Source organism: Lutra lutra, chromosome 8, assembly GCF_902655055.1.
Source record: "Lutra lutra chromosome 8, mLutLut1.2, whole genome shotgun sequence".
NCBI classification, from domain to species: domain Eukaryota; kingdom Metazoa; phylum Chordata; class Mammalia; order Carnivora; family Mustelidae; genus Lutra; species Lutra lutra.
The window spans coordinates 138,280,012-138,295,918 of NC_062285.1; the positions used below are offsets into that span (position 1 = coordinate 138,280,012).

A 15,907-nucleotide genomic window follows, 5' to 3' on the forward strand; every position below is an offset into this window, starting at 1 on the left:
CCCATAAAAGAGGGTGTAGGAGCTGCTTCTGGAGTTGGGTGAGAGCATTAATTGACCAGAAACATGGGCTCCTGGGTGGCTCAGTGGGCTAAGCCTCTGCCTTAGGCTCAGGTTATGATCCCAGGGTCCCGGGATGGAGCCCAAGTCCAGCTGTCTGCTCAGCAGGGAGCCAGCTTCCCCCCCACCCCCGCCTCTTTCTGCCTGCCTCTCTGCCTACTTGTGATCTCTTTCTCTCTCCATCAAATAAATAAATAAAATCTTTTTTTTTTAAGATTTTATTTATTTATTTGACAGACAGAGATCACAAGTAGGCAGAGAGGCAGGCGGAGAGAGAGAGGGAAGCAGGCTATCCGCCAAGCAGAGAGCCCGATGGGTCCCAGAGGACCCTGGGATCATGACCTGAGCCGAAGGCAGAGGCTTTAACCCACTGAGCCACCCAGGCGCCCCAATAAATAAAATCTTTAAAAAATAAAATAAAAAACAAATTTTAAAAAATTGACAGAGACACGCTGCCTAAGATCCTTGGACGGCCAGATTCAGGCATGCAGAGGAGCAGGCTTGATGGCACAGGGAGTTCTCCCTGTGTCTCTGTTTTCCTAGGATCCTTTATAAGGACAACGATCATTGCATTAGGGCCCACCTAACCCTGTATGGCCTCATCTCAACTTCACTACATCTGCAAAGGTCCTATTTCCAAATCAGTTACATTCACAGGTCGGGGTTTCAACATCTCTTTTTGGAATTCCGCCTGCAACAAGGCTCATTGAAGAAAGAACATTCTGGTCGGAGGGGGACAGCAAGAGCAGGTGATCCTTCTAGTGCCCACTGCCTTCTGGGGTCTTATCTTCGGCTCCTCTCAGTTCCTGTTACCTGACAGCTGCGGAGCCAGGAGTGAGCTGATGCTCTGATATGAGGCTTTCTCAAGCCTCTCTCTCCAGCAGACTCTGCCCAGCCTGCCTGTCCCTCCTTTTCCCGCCTGCATGGTCCTCACCCCCATCCACATCCCACATATGACATGGACAAGGACAATAAAAGCTGTTTCACAAGCAGGTGGTGATTAATCGCCAAGTTAATTAAAGAGGCAGTAATGACAGTCAGATTTCAGAGGAAGGAGCGATGTCTTGGGCAGGGATGGGTGGTCAGCCTTGGTCTCCCCGGAGAGCGGGGGCTGGAAGACAGAAGGGATTTGAAAAGACAGGAAGAAAAGGCAAGGAACATTTTTAACAAGTGGGTACTTCAACCGTAGCTGTAATGTTTTATTTGACAGAGTTAGGTGGTGGGCTCAGACGTTAAGCTCGTCTCTACTTTTCCGTGTCTTTGAAATATTTCATTAACAATAACAACAACAAAAAATGGCGGGGGGGGGGTTAAGTTTGGGACTTATAAATGACCTCAAATACCAGTGTGCCCCACTTTACACAACGGAGAGGGTCTTAACATTATGTCTAAATCGAATCCCTTTTGCCCACCCAGTACATTTTAACATCAGCAATGCTCAATCTTCATTTCTGATTGATTTTCCCTGGCAGAGGCGCAGAATTCTTTGCTTTAAGTGTCAGGCTCTCTCTGTCAAGTAGTTAATGACCTATAAAGCACTTAAAATGTACTGGAGGAAATGCTATTTGGAGGCACCCCGTGGTGTACCCTCTTCTATTGTCGGTAATCACCCCTCATTTATTTGCTCTTATTGGTTTAGAATTTCCTATCAGCTTTCCCTAAAGTGAAGCCCATCAGGAAAAGTCCAATTCCATATGGGCCCAGGTGGGTGCTGGGGTTGGTACCCTGAGGCACCAGCAGCAGAGGAGGGAAAGGGTCTTTCCTTAAGAGTCCTTGACCTTGGGTGCCCTGGTCACCTCTTGCCACACCTTCCCTGACTACCTCATTCCCCCTGCAGCTATGCCCACCACAGCCTTCCCAGTTTCTGCTCATCATGTGTCTGCTATCGCAACCTGTCCCCTGAGTCCTGAACCATTCTCTTAACTGCCTTTAGGACACCTCCTCCTGGTTGTTGCCCAGATTTCTCCCTACATTGGTGCTCCACTCCTGCATTTCTGGTTGTGTTTACTGAAATCAGCCTCTGTCCCCTGGATGAGGCATGGACACTTGAGGCCAGTAGATCACCAGGTCTTATTGTCCCCTCTCCTCCGGAGTGGCTCTAGAGTCTTGTCCCCTGCCCCAGGCTATATCTCTTTGGCTTCAGTCCCAGTCCCAAAGCTTTCGCTGGTGTCAGCAGCCTCCAAATGAAACAAACCAGCCTCCCCTGAGCCATTTACTTCTGTTGCCTCCTAAAGGACAGTGTAGGGGATTTTGCTCTCCTGCTCCCCAACTTCTGTGTGCTCTTCAGGCCTCAGTCTGATACCCAAGGCCCTTCATGATCTAGGCCTGGTGCCATCTCCCCAGGCTCCCTCAGACACCTCACGTGTTCTGCCATCCCTCCTTTCATCTTCTGACCTTAGCTCATGATATTCTCAATCTGGAATGCCTTCATCCTTCAAGGTCCCCTCTTCCAGGAAGCCTTCCTTGGTTAGTTCAGGCTTGCTTTACTCTCCTTGTGGCTCCCATAGCCCTTCCGACAATATATTTTCTTTGGGTTTCAGTGTCTGCTTGCCTTTCAGGGAAATTTACTGTCACTCATTCAGGAGTACTTATCAAGGGTCACTCAGGGACCCTCATTCAGTGTCCACTGGGAGAGGAGTTGTTAGGAGCACCAGCTCTAGAACCAGCCAGGTCCAAAGTTCAAACCTGGCCTTGCCCCTTGCTAGCTGAGTGAACTTGGGCTTTCACTGTCCCTCTCTGAGCCTCAGTTTCTTCCTCTGCTATGCCCCAGAGCCGGTGCCTACTCTTGGACAACTGGAGGATGACACCAGCCTGGAAATGTCAGTGGTGGGAGCAAGAGAAGAGGGCCAAGGTTGGGGCAAATGCAGAGCAGCAGCAGAACCTCCAGGGTCAGAGGTTCAGTGACCGCAGGGAGCACAGAGCAGGGAGGAGCCACACACCAGGCCTGGGAGGCCCTTCTAGAAGGGAAAGCATAGTAGACTTCTACAGCTGCTGTAAGCAGGTACCACAAACTCAGTGGCTTAAAATAGTGCACATTTGTTCTCTGACAGTTCTGGAAGCCAGAAATTCAAAATCAGTTTCACCAGGCTGAAACCAAGGGCTTGGCAGGGCCATGATCCTTCCAGATTTTGAGATAATCTGCCTCATCCCCCATTCCAGCTCTAGAGCTGCATTCCTTGGCTCATGGCCCCTCCCTCCATCCTCCTCCAAAGTCGACAATGTAGCAACTTTGAATCTCTCTACTTCCATATAGCTTTCTGCCTTCCGATAATCCCTCTTATAAGAACACTTGTGAATTGTAATAACCAGGATAATCTCATTTTAAAATCCTTAATCACACCTGCAGGGTCTTTGCCATATAAGGTGGCATTTGTGGGTTCCAGGAATTAGGATGTGGACCTCTCAGGGAGGCCCACTATTCAGCCTATGGCAGAGGGCCACTGAGCAAAGAGGTTCAGATCACGGACTCTGAAGTCACCGCTGGGCCTGAATCTATCTCGGTCTTACCCCTTGCCCCCCCCCCCATGTGGACCTGGGCAAGAGGCTACATCTCTCTGATACTCTGTTTTCTCATCTATAAAATGGGAACAATGCCTCGCTCTGGATAAGAATGTAGCAGGCATGTAATTACACAGTAGGCAGAGAGAAATAGAACTCCCATGTGTCAGAGTCTGGAAAGACCCTTGTGTAAGAGGGAGGGAGGAAGGGCAGGACATGGAGGGGGCAGGCTGGGGTGGAGAGCTGGAGGGTGGTGGACTTGGGTGCCTTCCCGGGGAAGTGTGTGTGTGTGTGTGTGTGTGCGCGCACATGCATGTGTGATGTGTGCTCAGTCCTCTGTCCTGGGGGTCATGAACAGGGGACACAGAAAGTGGTGACATAGGGCAGTGTCTGGCTTTGTTTTGTCTTATTAAGATATAATTCACATATCATAAAATTCACCATTTTAAAGGGTACGATTCAGTGGCTTTTAGCATATTCACAAGGTTTTGGAACCATTACCATTATCCTATGCTGGAACATTTTCATCACCCCAGAAAGAAACCCCATATCCTTTAGCAGCCATTCCTCCTCCTCCAAGGCAAGGGCAAGGGTTTTTTTTGTTGTTGGGTTTGTTTGTTTGTTTTTTGTTTTTTGTTTTTTGGAGCATCTTAAAGCTCTCTGTGATCTCCCTCTCCAGGCTTGAACCAGGGGAGACAACAGCGGTACCTTGTAGCGCTGAGCTGCGGGCTGGGAGTAACAGCCGCGGGACCAGGCCAGTCTGGGGTTGACTCTCCTCAGCCTCTCTCGGCTTCCTTACTATATCCCAGGAGGCAGGATGGTTAACCCACTGTACAAGGCTGAGGAGGCCCGAGGTGTGGGAGCTCAGGGCTCACTTTGTATCAACACAGACAGCATTTTTTTTTTCCTGGACCTAGTCACTCAGTTCCAGAGTCTCCCTCCCGCCAGGACTAACCTGGCCAGACTTTTCCTAATGGGTCAAGGGGCAGCTGTCCTGGCTTCACCCGCAATATACAGCACTTCAGCCTCCCTGCCCGCAAGAGGCAGTGGGCCATGAGGCCATTGGAGGCAGGTGGGGGGCATCTGAGGCTGAGTTCAGAGAGATCAGAGTAGAGGACTTTTTATAAACCCTGAGTCTCCTCTACCCATCCAGACATTGTCTGGGTGGCTCTGAACTGGCCAAGGGGCTTCTTTGGGCTCCCACCCTGCTCCCCGCCGTGGGATCAGTGCTGCTGGCTGCTTGGAGGATCCCAGATCCCACATGGTCAGGGCTCGAGGCAGCTGAGGCGGGAGGAACGGCCATCTGGTGAGGTGAGGAACGGCGGTCAGAACATTGCTGAGCCGGCTAAAGCATCCCCTGGCAGTGACAAGGGGCTTCTGGGATCAATTAACAGAACCACCCGAACAGGGCTCTCGGCCTCCAAAGCAAGTTCCACAGACACGTGTCATCGATCCGAGCCTCTGACAGCTTTGGGAGCAGGGAGGTGAAGCCCGGGGCCGCTGCTCGCTCTCGTTCTCTATCACCTTTCTCTTCCTCATGTGCCTGGGCCTCCAACCAGTCTGCACAGAGCCTGCCCCCTCCTGTCTGGAGGGCTGGTTCCAGCTTTCCAGACCCTGCACGTGCCTGGCCTCCCCTCTCCCCGAGCGGCCGGAGCACCATGTCTGTTTCAGTTCTCGCCGATGTGAAATGGATCACGTCCTAGAGATCACTTTCTGGAAACTGGAAAATAAAATCATTCTTCCTCTTTCAGCAAGAACGGGCACTAAAATCGCCAGCAAAGGTAAAAGTTCATTTATTCTTTAAACAATTGGATCTTGAGCCCCTCCCATGAGTTGAGGAGATACACGTGGCCTCTTCTTCGCGCTCTGGAAGTTCAGAGCCTGCTGCGGGGGACGGGTGTGTGTGACCCGGTTCAACTCAAGGAGGTCAGAGCAGTGAGAAATGCAGGAACTGCTCCGTGGAGGCGGGGGTTGAAGGAAGGCTTCATGGAGGAAGTGGCTTTTGAGCAGGAATACCTCAGGCAAAGAATGGAGTGAAGGGCCTTGGGACAGAGAAAATGGGAGAACAATTCAGAGCTTTGCAGCTCCGTGAACTGCAGCTGTGTCCGGGCCTGCGGGAGCGGGTCAGAAATGAGGCTGATGGACAACATGAGGACAAAAGCATACGTCTCTCTCTCTCTCTCTTTTTTTAAGATTTTATTTATTTATTCAACTGAGAAAGACACAGCGACAGAGGGAGCATAAGCAGCGGGAGAGGGAGAGGGAGAAGCAGGCTTCCCTCAGAGCAGGGAGCCTGATGCGGGACTCGATCCTAGGACCCTGGGATCATGACCTGAGCTGAGGGCAGATGCCTAACGACTGAGCCACCCAGGCGCCCCAGAAGCATCTGTCTCTTATCCTACTCTCAGCACAGGGCTGAAGAGTCAAGGCTCCAACCCGTGGATGGTGGAAGCCACTGTGTGGTTCTGTACAGGGTGTGAGGTAGGGGTCTGGCTTCATCCTTTTGCATGGGAACGTCCGTATCTCCCAGCATTACCTGTTGAAAGCCTGTTTTTGCCCCTATTGCGTTATCGTGGCCCCTTTGTTGCAATGAATAAATGTAAGGTACTACATACAGGGTTTTGAGAGGGGAGAGGCATGGTCAGATCTGTGCTTTCGAAAGATCAGTTTGGTGGGGCACCTGGGTGGCTCAGTGGTTAAGCATCTGCCTTCAGCTCAGGTAATGATCCCAGGATCCTGGGATCAAGCCCTGCATCGGGCTCCCTGCTTGGCAGGAAGCCTGCTTCTCCTCTCCCACTCCCCGGCTTGTATTCACTCTCTCACTGTCTCTCTCTCTCTCTCTGTCAAATAAATAAATAAAATCTTTAAAAGGAAAAAAAAGAAAGAAAGAAAGATCAGTTTGGTGGCAGAGACTGGGAAGGGCCAGCAGGAGAGGGGGTTGAAGGGAGACGAGATGAGTGGGCTGGACCCAGGAAGGAGGGAGAATTGGGGAGAAACACGACCCCCTAATCAACCTGGGGCTCCCATGGGGAGCCAGGTACAGGGCTGTGCCCTGAAGCAAGGCCATGAGCTCAGCCAGCCTGGGGCCCCCGGGCCTGCCTGCGGCACTCACTGGGGGATCGGAATGGGGTGGGCGAAGGGGCACAGAGAAAACGTCTGTTCTCCTCTGCCCCTCAAGGTCCACAAAGTGGTAAACTTAAACCCTCTCCAGATACAGCCATCACGAGGAGATTTTCAGGTAACGAGAGGGTTGTAAATGCAAACCACTGTCAATTACAGCAGCATTATCCCGGATTAGAAAGCTTCCAAGAGGCAGCTCACACCTCCAGGCGTGTTGTGCCCAGAAATTTTCAGGGGAGTCTAGGGATCCAAATGTCTAGGCTGCCTGAAGCCAGGCCCCACAGTGCGTGCTGTCTGCTGGGCGGGCCCAGGTCTACCAACCTCTACAGACCCGCCTTCCTTTCCTCAAGAAGATAGACCAACGGCAGGGAAGGAGGACCCCTCCCCACCCCCCAACAATCCTGCACTTTGTGCAACCCCCTCCCCTCCCCCTCCCTGATCTGACCCATGGAGCCCGAAAACCACACACAAGGAGCCAGCCCAGGGCTGCCCCTTCTGGGCTACAGGACCTTCAGCCTCTCTCTCTTATAGTTTCTGCTTTGGTAAGATGGGGAGACAAACCCCCCACCCCCCACTTCGCAGGGGGTTTTCAGGATTAAATGAGATAGTGCAGATAGAAGCCTTAAAGAATGGAAACCCGCCCGTACAAACCTTCTGAGTGCCTACTTGACAGCATCTGCTAAAATAGTAAATGTCCACACCTGGGGCCCCAGCGAGTCCTTTCTGTCATTTCCCACAGAGAAAGTTCTGCAGATTATGTCCAAGACTGTTCCCTGCAGCACCTTCTGTGAGGCTGGAAATTGTAAACAACTGAAAAGGCCATTTATAGGGCTCTGGGTAAATTAGGGTCCTTGGGTGCTGAGGAATCCTTTGCTGTAATTAAGGAGTCTGGCAGCTTCGGTGCGCTGTCACGGGCAGATCCCCACCACGTGGGGCTGTATGAACAAAGCCAGCACAGACACCACCTACAGAACGATCCCATTTAAGCTTTCAGAACCCCCCGCAATCACTGTAGAGTTTATATGTCCATATTTATGCATATTTGTTTGTGGACACAATGAAAACAGCCTGAAAAAAAAAACACACCCCAATGACCCTGGGGTGGCCTCTGGAGGGGCCTGGGATGGAGGCGGCGACTGGCAGGAGAGGAAATTTGACCTCCGGGGGCGTCTGGGTGGCTCAGTGGGTTAAAGCCTCTGCTTTTGGCTTAGGTCATGGTCTCAGGGTCCTGGGATAGAGGCCTGCATCGGGATCTCTCCCCTGCAGGGAGCCTGTTTCCTCCTCTGTCCGCCTGTCTCTCTGCCTACTTGTGATCTCTGCCTGTCAAATTAATAAAATCTTAAAAAAAAAAAAAAAAAGAAAAGAAATTTGACCTCCTGAGTGATGCCCGTTATATCTGCGGCACCTGCTTAGATAAACACACGCAAAATACTGAGTGCAGATAGGGACCCAACCTGCGCTCTGTCAAGGCTCGCAGGTGGTAAATTAGGACGGCAGGTCAAGGAAGCAGCCTGGTGAGGAAGGTGGTCCAGCGCCTCCTGCTGGTGCCCCCGACACGTGGAGCCTGAATCTGGGTGGGAGGAAGCGCCTCAGGTGGTAAGGGTTGTCCCCTGGCATGGAGAGGAACAGAGAGACGCTGCCTTGTCAGCCTAGCTGGGCTGGGGCCACAGCCCACCTCTTCCGGCTGAGCAGTCTGCCAAGAAAACTATTGAGCTACATAAAAATCCATCCTGGAAATCCCAAAGGCATCCTTAGAATGGAGTGCGCCTTTAAATTAGAATGTAAAAAAGAAAAGAAAAGAAAAGAAAAAGGCAGATTTGCCAGTAGCTTGATTTCAGGTTGGTGAGGGTGGGGGGCCGCGACCGTGGCAGTGCAGGGCCGAAGCCCCCGGGGCCCTGGTCCTGCACTTTGGGCTGTGAGGGGGAACCCCAGCTCCGCCGAGGTTCTGTGTGGAAGTGCACGTGTTCCCATGGAAACTCTGCTCCACAGAATCCTCTGGAAATTGTTGTTGAGGAGGGGCCACTGCTCCCACACCTATTTTGTGTTTCCTGGGCTTGGTTTTCAGGGATGATTTTCTCCAGCAAGCGCTGAGCGGAGCAGGAGCAGGAGGGGGGCTGCTGGCTGAAGCTGGAGGGAAGGGGCAGTGCAGGCCACGTCTGAGGGGCTGCCCCAGAGAGGCCCTTGGAGGTGGAGGGTGTCGGAAGCAGCTGACAGGTTCCAGGCGCCCGAGGCTCTGCGGACGGTGACCCGGGAGGGCAGGCAGGCCCTGCTGAGAGCCGGGAGGAAATCCTGGCCAGGCCTGACTGCCCCTCCGAGGGGACGAGGGGGGGTACCTTGGGGCAGGGTCGGGGTGGGAAGGAGTGGTGCCCAGGGCCTGGCCCTCCGGGACCGCAGGGGACTTCTATCGGCCCTAGGCCTGGGACCCACCGTTGGGGATGCTGCCATCCAGCCTTCGGGTCTAAGGCTCCCCTCACCAGGGCCTGTCCTGTTCCTCTTCAGATCTTCCTCCCCGTTGGGGCGACAGATCCCGGGGCCCCTTGTTTAGTGAACCCCCTCCGCACTGTTCTGCCATCGCCTGTTTTTCCTGGAGGAGAAGCCGAGAGGAAAATGCACACCCGCTGAGCAGAGAGTTCCCCATCTGTCTTCTCTGAGCCGCTCTGAGAGGTCTCGATTATCCCCGCAACCAGGGTTCAGGAGGGCACGGCTGCTGGGAGGCAGAGCTGGGGTTCCAGAAAGCTCAGCAGCCCCCAGCCCTACAGGGCTCCCAAGTTCCGTCCTTCCCTCCTTCGCCTGCTCAGAGTCCAGAGTCCACATAGGCCTGCCCTCAAGGAGCTCAGTTCGAAGCCCTCTCCTCCCTACTGTCCCCTGCTCCCCCTGCGGGAATCTGCCACACCCCTGCCCCCCACCCCTGCACCAGCTCGTGGGGCTCTCAGCCCTGGAGGTGAAGGGACAGGTGCTCCATCATCCTCGCTCCACACTGGGAGTCCCGGGATATCTCTTACCCCACCCCTCCAGCTTGACCCTCCTCTCTCTTCTCCCTGCCTCTCTGCCTGCCCCTTGGACACCTCAGCACCCTCCCCGTCTTGCCCCCGGCCAGACTCGGCCACTATGGGGGCAGTGGCTACGTGTGCAGAAGGGTGGCAGGTTGGTCCTGAAGGGCCTCACAGGCCTCGGGAAGGGGTTAGGATTTCGTTCCCAGTGAGGTGGGGAACTGGGGACGGTGGGAACAGCGGAGCACGAGGAGGGACGTGATCCCATGCAGGTTTTTATTTATTTATTTTAAAGATTGATTGATTGATTTGAGACAGCGAGCGCATGGGGGAGGGGCAGAGGGAGACCGAGAGAGAAACTTCAGCAGACTCCACAATGAGCAAGGAGCCCGACGCGGGGCTTGATCCCACGACCCTGAGATCACGACCTGAGCCGAAACCAAGAGTCAGAGGCTTAACCTCTTAACCAACTGTGCCCCCCAGGCACCTGCATCCTGTAGATGTTTTATCTGGATGCCCACAGTTGGGTGACCCAGTACTGCTCGGGGGCCAGGGTCAGGGCCTGTGCCTTGGGCCCCTCATGGACCTCTGTACATGCTTGTGGGCAAGGGCCCCTCAAGGACTTCTGGGGCAGCCTGGGGGTGGGAGGGAGGGTTTTACAAATGAAAGAGTAGAAGGCAGTGGCAGAGGGGCGGCGGTGGGGGAGAGCAGGGGAGGGAAGGAGCCGAACCCCGCAGCCTGGGTGACTCCCCACCCCTCAGCCCTGTCTGCCTATGAAACGGGTTCCAGCAGGGCTGCTGAAAGGGAGGAACGAGCACTGGGGGCTGCAGAATGGCTCCGTGCCCCAAGGGGCCCCTGTCTGGACAGGGCCTGAGCTCTGGCACCACCAAGCAGCTGTCCACCTTCTGGAGGAGCCCCAGACACCAAGTCCTGCAGCTAGATCATGGGAGAAGGGCTCCTCAGAGGCCTGGGCCAGGGGAAGGAGGCAGACCAGAGAGGAGTGGGGTGGGGTCCAGGTACGCCAGATGGGATCTCTGGGGAAGGAGGAGCAGCTGAGGCCTGGACGGGGTGACCAAGCATGGAGTGCAGATGGCTAGGCTGATGGGAAACCACCTCAGGGTCCTTGCTGGGGGAAGGGAGCGCTTCAGGCAGTTCAGCCCCTTTGGCCAGCATCTCCCGTCCCCTGTCCCAAGAATGTCAGATCTCCTTCCTCGCCCTCTGGCTCCAGGCCCCCAGCCTGATGACCTCCACTCAGCCGCCTCCCTGGCCTGTCCCTGAGCCCAGCCCAGCCTCTGCGCAGCTCCCTTCTTGCCCACCCCCCCACGCCCCCGCCCCAGCCCCCTGCCCCGCCTTGCACGGCTGCCTTGTGCCTTCAACCCAGCTGGGCAGGGGCATTTGTGTAATTGGTCCTTTAGGTGTCCCCACTGATGCTCGTGCTCACAGCAGGGACAAGGGTCCCTTGCCCATGGCTGGCCTTAGAGTCTGCATGCAGGGCAGGCTGGCGGTGAGCGAGCCTGTGGATCCTGAGAAAGTGCGGAGGGCTTGGGGATGGGGAGGTCCCAGAGGGCCCATGGTGATGGAGGGAGGGCTGGCGGACAGAGGGAAGAGCCCGGGCAAAGGCCAGATGTGAGATGCTCAGTGGGTATGGCTGGGCCACAGAATGGGGGGGTAGGGGGCAGACCGAGGCTTGAAGTGGCTCGAATGTGGGGACGAGGTGATGGGGCACCCCTGGGACCTTGCTCCTGGTGTGGGGCCAATCCTGTGGAGGGAGGGGCTGCATGGGGCCCCGGATCCAGGCCCAGACCAATAGGCCAGTGGTTCCTGTTCTAGAGGTTTTCATAGACCATGTTAAATTCACTGTCATCCGTAAATCTTTGCGGTTTCTCCTGGGAGAAGAAAGAAAGAAAGAAAAAACAATAGGAAGAGAACAAAGTTGCACTAATTCAGTTTTAGTCAGAAGTTAACACATAGCTTCCTGCGTGGCTTTGACAGGAAGGGCTGTCCTTGTCCCTACGGCCACCCCACCAACCTCTTCTACCCCCATGCCACCCACACTTGCTCCCTGCCCTCCAGCCCTTCAGGCCTCTTCACAAGCTCTCCCCGCTATCTGGGGGGCTCCCCCACCCCAGCTGCTCCCCCACTACCTCCTACTCACCTTGCAAGTTTGGCTCAGCAGCCCTGAGTGCCCCCTCCCCCAGCCCCAGCTTCCCCGCAGCCCACCCCTCACAGGGGGCTGCCAACGTCTCTGTTTGTCAGGTCAACGTTCTCTTCCTGCAGACCTGAGGCTCCCAGAGGACAGGGCCACGTCCAACTGTCCGGGCCAGACCCTCAGGGCCCGGCACAGGGCGGACAGTGACTAGGATGGCCGAGACATCCTTGGGGGTCTCAGCCTGGGGAAGCCCTGCTTCCAGTCAGGGCCAAGTTCAGGGCTGAGTATAGAAAGGGCTTTGAGAAGAGGAGAGTCAACAAACAATGCCAGCCTGGGCCCCCTGAGCTGGGGAAGGCCAAGTACTGGCCCCTCACTTCCTGACACCTCTTTCAAGGTGTCCATGGTCCCACCCACCACCCGTGGGCTCCTGTAGTGTCGTAGATTATTTAACCCAGAATTCATTTAAATTCAGCGCAGCTGGTTTTGCAGAAAAATGTTACTCATCCACTTTACAGATGAACAAACTGAGGTTTAAGAGGGAATCATGATCAGGTGCTACGACTTGGCCCCCATCATGATGACAACAGAGCCCTGACCAGGCCAGCCCAGGCTGGCACCAGCCCAGACCCTAGCTTCACACTTTAGCCGGTGTCAGCCTGGGGACAGCTAGAAGCCTAGCAATACGCCCTGCCTGGTTGGCCAGTGTAGACACTGCTCACACTGCCCAAGGGGCTACTGGTCCCAGGACGACATTTAACCTTCCTGGCAGATCTTGGGGCAGAGGGGCTGTGAGGTTCCTCGGTTTACGGAGGAGGCGCTCAGGCTCAGAGGGAGCCCATCGGCCAGCGCTGCACCGCTAGGAAGGGATGGAGCAGGGCTTCCAACCCTCCAGTCCCCCTAACCACCAGGTCGCCTGCCTAGGGGGAGAGGGCTGGGATTCAGCTGCAGGTGGCTCCCTCCTGTGGGCCTGTTTGCCTCACAGACCAGGAGAGGGGCCCAGACATACCTGCGAGAGGAGGCTCTGGGTGGGCGGCAGCCTGCTGGCCTCGTTCTGGATGCAGGAGTAGACTTCAGTGTCTCCGCACTGTAGGGCCTGCAGGAGAGGGCGAGGGTCAGAGGAAAGTGGACTGAAGGGCAGGGACGGTGGCCCAGCAGCCAGGCCTCCCTGTGGATCGCCCCTGCCTGCGGGAGCCCAGGGAACATTCAGAGTCCTCTGGGCCAGAGCCTGTGAGGGGGCGGCCACCCGCCCAGCCACACCGCTGCACCTTTGCACCTGCTCTCCTCTCTCGAGGAGACTCCTTGCCCTGTCCCCGCCTGCTCAAAGCGACCCTTTCTGGGCCCCCTGTCGCCTGCCTCATACCATCTTGAGGCTCTATTAGAGCCTTGTGCTCAGCCCAGGTGGGCCCTCTCCATGCTTCTACTGGGGAGCTAAAGGAGGAGCCCAGGTCCGCTCCCACAGTCCCTGCCTGTCCTTAGACCCTCAGGAACGTGGCTGCCAGCAGCCCCCAGCCATGACACTGTGGCTGTGGCTCCAATAGGATGGCCCCCTGGGATCTGTCCTCATTCCCCTGGGACCAAAGCTCCTTCCCCTGTGAAAGTCCTGGCCACCCCTCCTCCCCTCTAGGACTCCTTTGACACCCCACCTTGGCCTGTGCCCGCGGATGACTTAGGCACCCACTGGGGTCACATACGTCTCTCATCAGGCTGTACCTGGTTCACCTCTGGGTCACTGAATGGACAGTTTGCTTGGCGTATGTGGACAATGGCCCCATACGAACTATGAGATCCTTGCTCATGGGGTTGCCTGTCTTGTGGCCATGTTCACTCTTGGCCCCCCTATGAGTAGCCTGATCAGAGGCCTCAGGATGGTAGAAAGAACAAGGCTTTGAAATCAGACAAGACTAAGTTCAGCTCTCAGCTCTGACACATCCCAGCCCAGGGCAACCCTGAACCTCTCTCCGTCTCCTGATCTGCAAAATGGGAATAATCATGTTGATCTTGCAGGTTCGAAGCCTCATTAAATGAGATATTGCATGTGAAGGGCCCAGCACAGGGCTTCGTAAATAGTAGGCGCTTAATAATTGCTGAATGATCATCAGTTGAATGATTGTCAAGGAGGGGTCCTGATGCCTCCCTCCCCTCTCTGTGGCCCCAGCCTGGACCCTCCTTCAGACTCTGTCGGGCACCTGGGTCGCGGGCGACAAGCAAATGCTGCTCCTTGGAGTCGTCAGAGCAGAGCCACCAACAGCCTAAGCGAGAGGCAGGAACCTTCCCTTCCCGCGTGTACGTGTCATATGGATGCCGGCTGGTTGCCAAGGAGGTGGTTTCCCTGGTAACAGGCAAGCAGGGGTTGCCGAGGCAGGCTGGAGAGACAGGTGGTGCTCTGAGGCAAGGGGAGGGGGTGGGGAGGGGAGGAGGGAGGCGCAGAGAGGTAGCAGTGCGTGAAAACCCGCTGGGGAGACCCTCACTTCAAGGGCATCGCACACAGAGATGGCTCCGCAGCCTTGGGGACCAGTTCAAGGGGCCCTCAGTCGGAAAGAGGGTGGGTCTTGGGGAGGGGGGCTTCCGATCTCCCTCCAGGCAGGGAAGCGGGCAGGACTGCCCGAAGGAGAAGCCCCATCCTCAGTAGAAGGCCATGTCCAGGGTCTGCTCTGGCCTATGGGGTCTTAACGCCTGCCCAGAGCGCCAGCCACGGCCAGCAAGCCTGGCACACAGACCAGGCATCTGTCACTCGACAGCCCTGCACCCCCACCCCTGCCCGCCTGGACCCGGAGCTCCACGGAGCTGGCACCCCTCCTAGCTGTAGATGGGTCTGCTCATGTGTCTGGCCAGTGAAGGGAAAGGTCTCCTTGCTGACCCCTTGGTTGGGGAGCCATTCTGGGGCCCCACAGGTGGTTCCCTTCTGCCTTGTGTCTGGCTTACACAGGCTGCCTGTCCCACATTAGCCTAGAGAGGCTCCAAGTTGTCCCAGGTCACACAGCGTCTTGGAGGTGGGGCCGGGATTGAGACTTGGGCCTCCCGCCCCAGCTCTGCGTGCTCCCACTGGGCTGGGCCTCTCTGGGCCCCGGGGACCCCATGGGCCTCTGACCCACGCTGGCGGTTAGCCAGGCTGAGGGCGGGAGCAGCTGTGGGGCCAAGAGCAGGGGGGCTGCAGGGGCTGCGGGCCGATTAGCAGCTGCGGAGTGAAGCCTTGGACAAGGTCTGACCTGCCGGGCTGTGACTGCGTTCAGGGTGTGACCCACATCTCTGGGCTGTGACGTGCCGCTGCCTTGTCAACAGGACACCCTCTTGAGGCCCTGTGCTGGACCCTCCTAGCCTTCCTTGGTGGTGATGGGAACTGCCTCCCTCAGGGTGCGCTTGCTGCCAGAGGACTGCCTGGGGCTCTGAGTGGGCTGCGGGGGGCTGTGTTGTACCAGGCTGGGCTGGGGCTGGGCTGGGCTGGGCTGTGCTGTGTTGTGCTGGGCTAGTCTGTGCTTTGCTGGGCTCTGCTGGGCTGGGGCTGGGCTGGGCTGGGCTGGGCTGTGTTGGGCTAGGGCGATTTGCCTGGGACACGATTTGCCCTCCAAGACTGTTGGCTCCTGCCGCTCCGTGGGCGACAGTGCTGACCCAAACGGTTGTCAGCCCTGGCAGACGTGTGAAGTCAGCGGCAAAGCTTCCCTCTAGCCCCGCTGAAGCCAAAGCCGAAGTCAGCTGCCACAGGCCACCACTCTGAGGGTTCTAGACCTTGGTGCCCTTGTAAGACCTGCCACTCCCCCGACCGAGGAAACACAAGAGGGGCACTCTCGTGGGCTCCTGCACAGATACTTGTACAAGGCACTGCGGGGGCCGACGGGTGCGATCTGGGGGAGCTGTTCGGAAAGGAGCGCCCCTCGGGGCAGAAGAAGGGTAGTGTCCTGGCACGTCTGAAGGGAGCAGCCTGGACTGGGGAGGGACTGGAGTCTGGGGAGGTCGGGCCAGGGTAGCTGTCCCTGCTCGGGCCAGGGCAGAAGGCTGGCAGCAGGGAGCCCCTGGAGGCTGCCCGGTGGGAAGAGAAGGCATCGGTGGTGTGTCAGCGGGGCCCGCCTGCGGCAGCGAGCAAGAACAAAGCAACAGG

The 15,907-nt window shown here is 56.4% G+C and overlaps 1 protein-coding gene across 1 annotated transcript in view; it reads right to left on the reverse strand.

Moving 5' to 3' along the window:
* Positions 1-10,038: 10,038 nt before the first annotated feature.
* The window catches only part of NFAM1 (NFAT activating protein with ITAM motif 1), a 35,181-nt gene continuing 29,312 nt past the window's right edge, over positions 10,039-15,907 (reverse strand). Inside the window, 2 exon segments of the mRNA XM_047743180.1 lie at positions 10,039-11,551; positions 12,821-12,907. Coding sequence (XP_047599136.1) covers positions 11,492-11,551; positions 12,821-12,907 — 147 coding nt within the window. The 3' untranslated portion in view covers positions 10,039-11,491.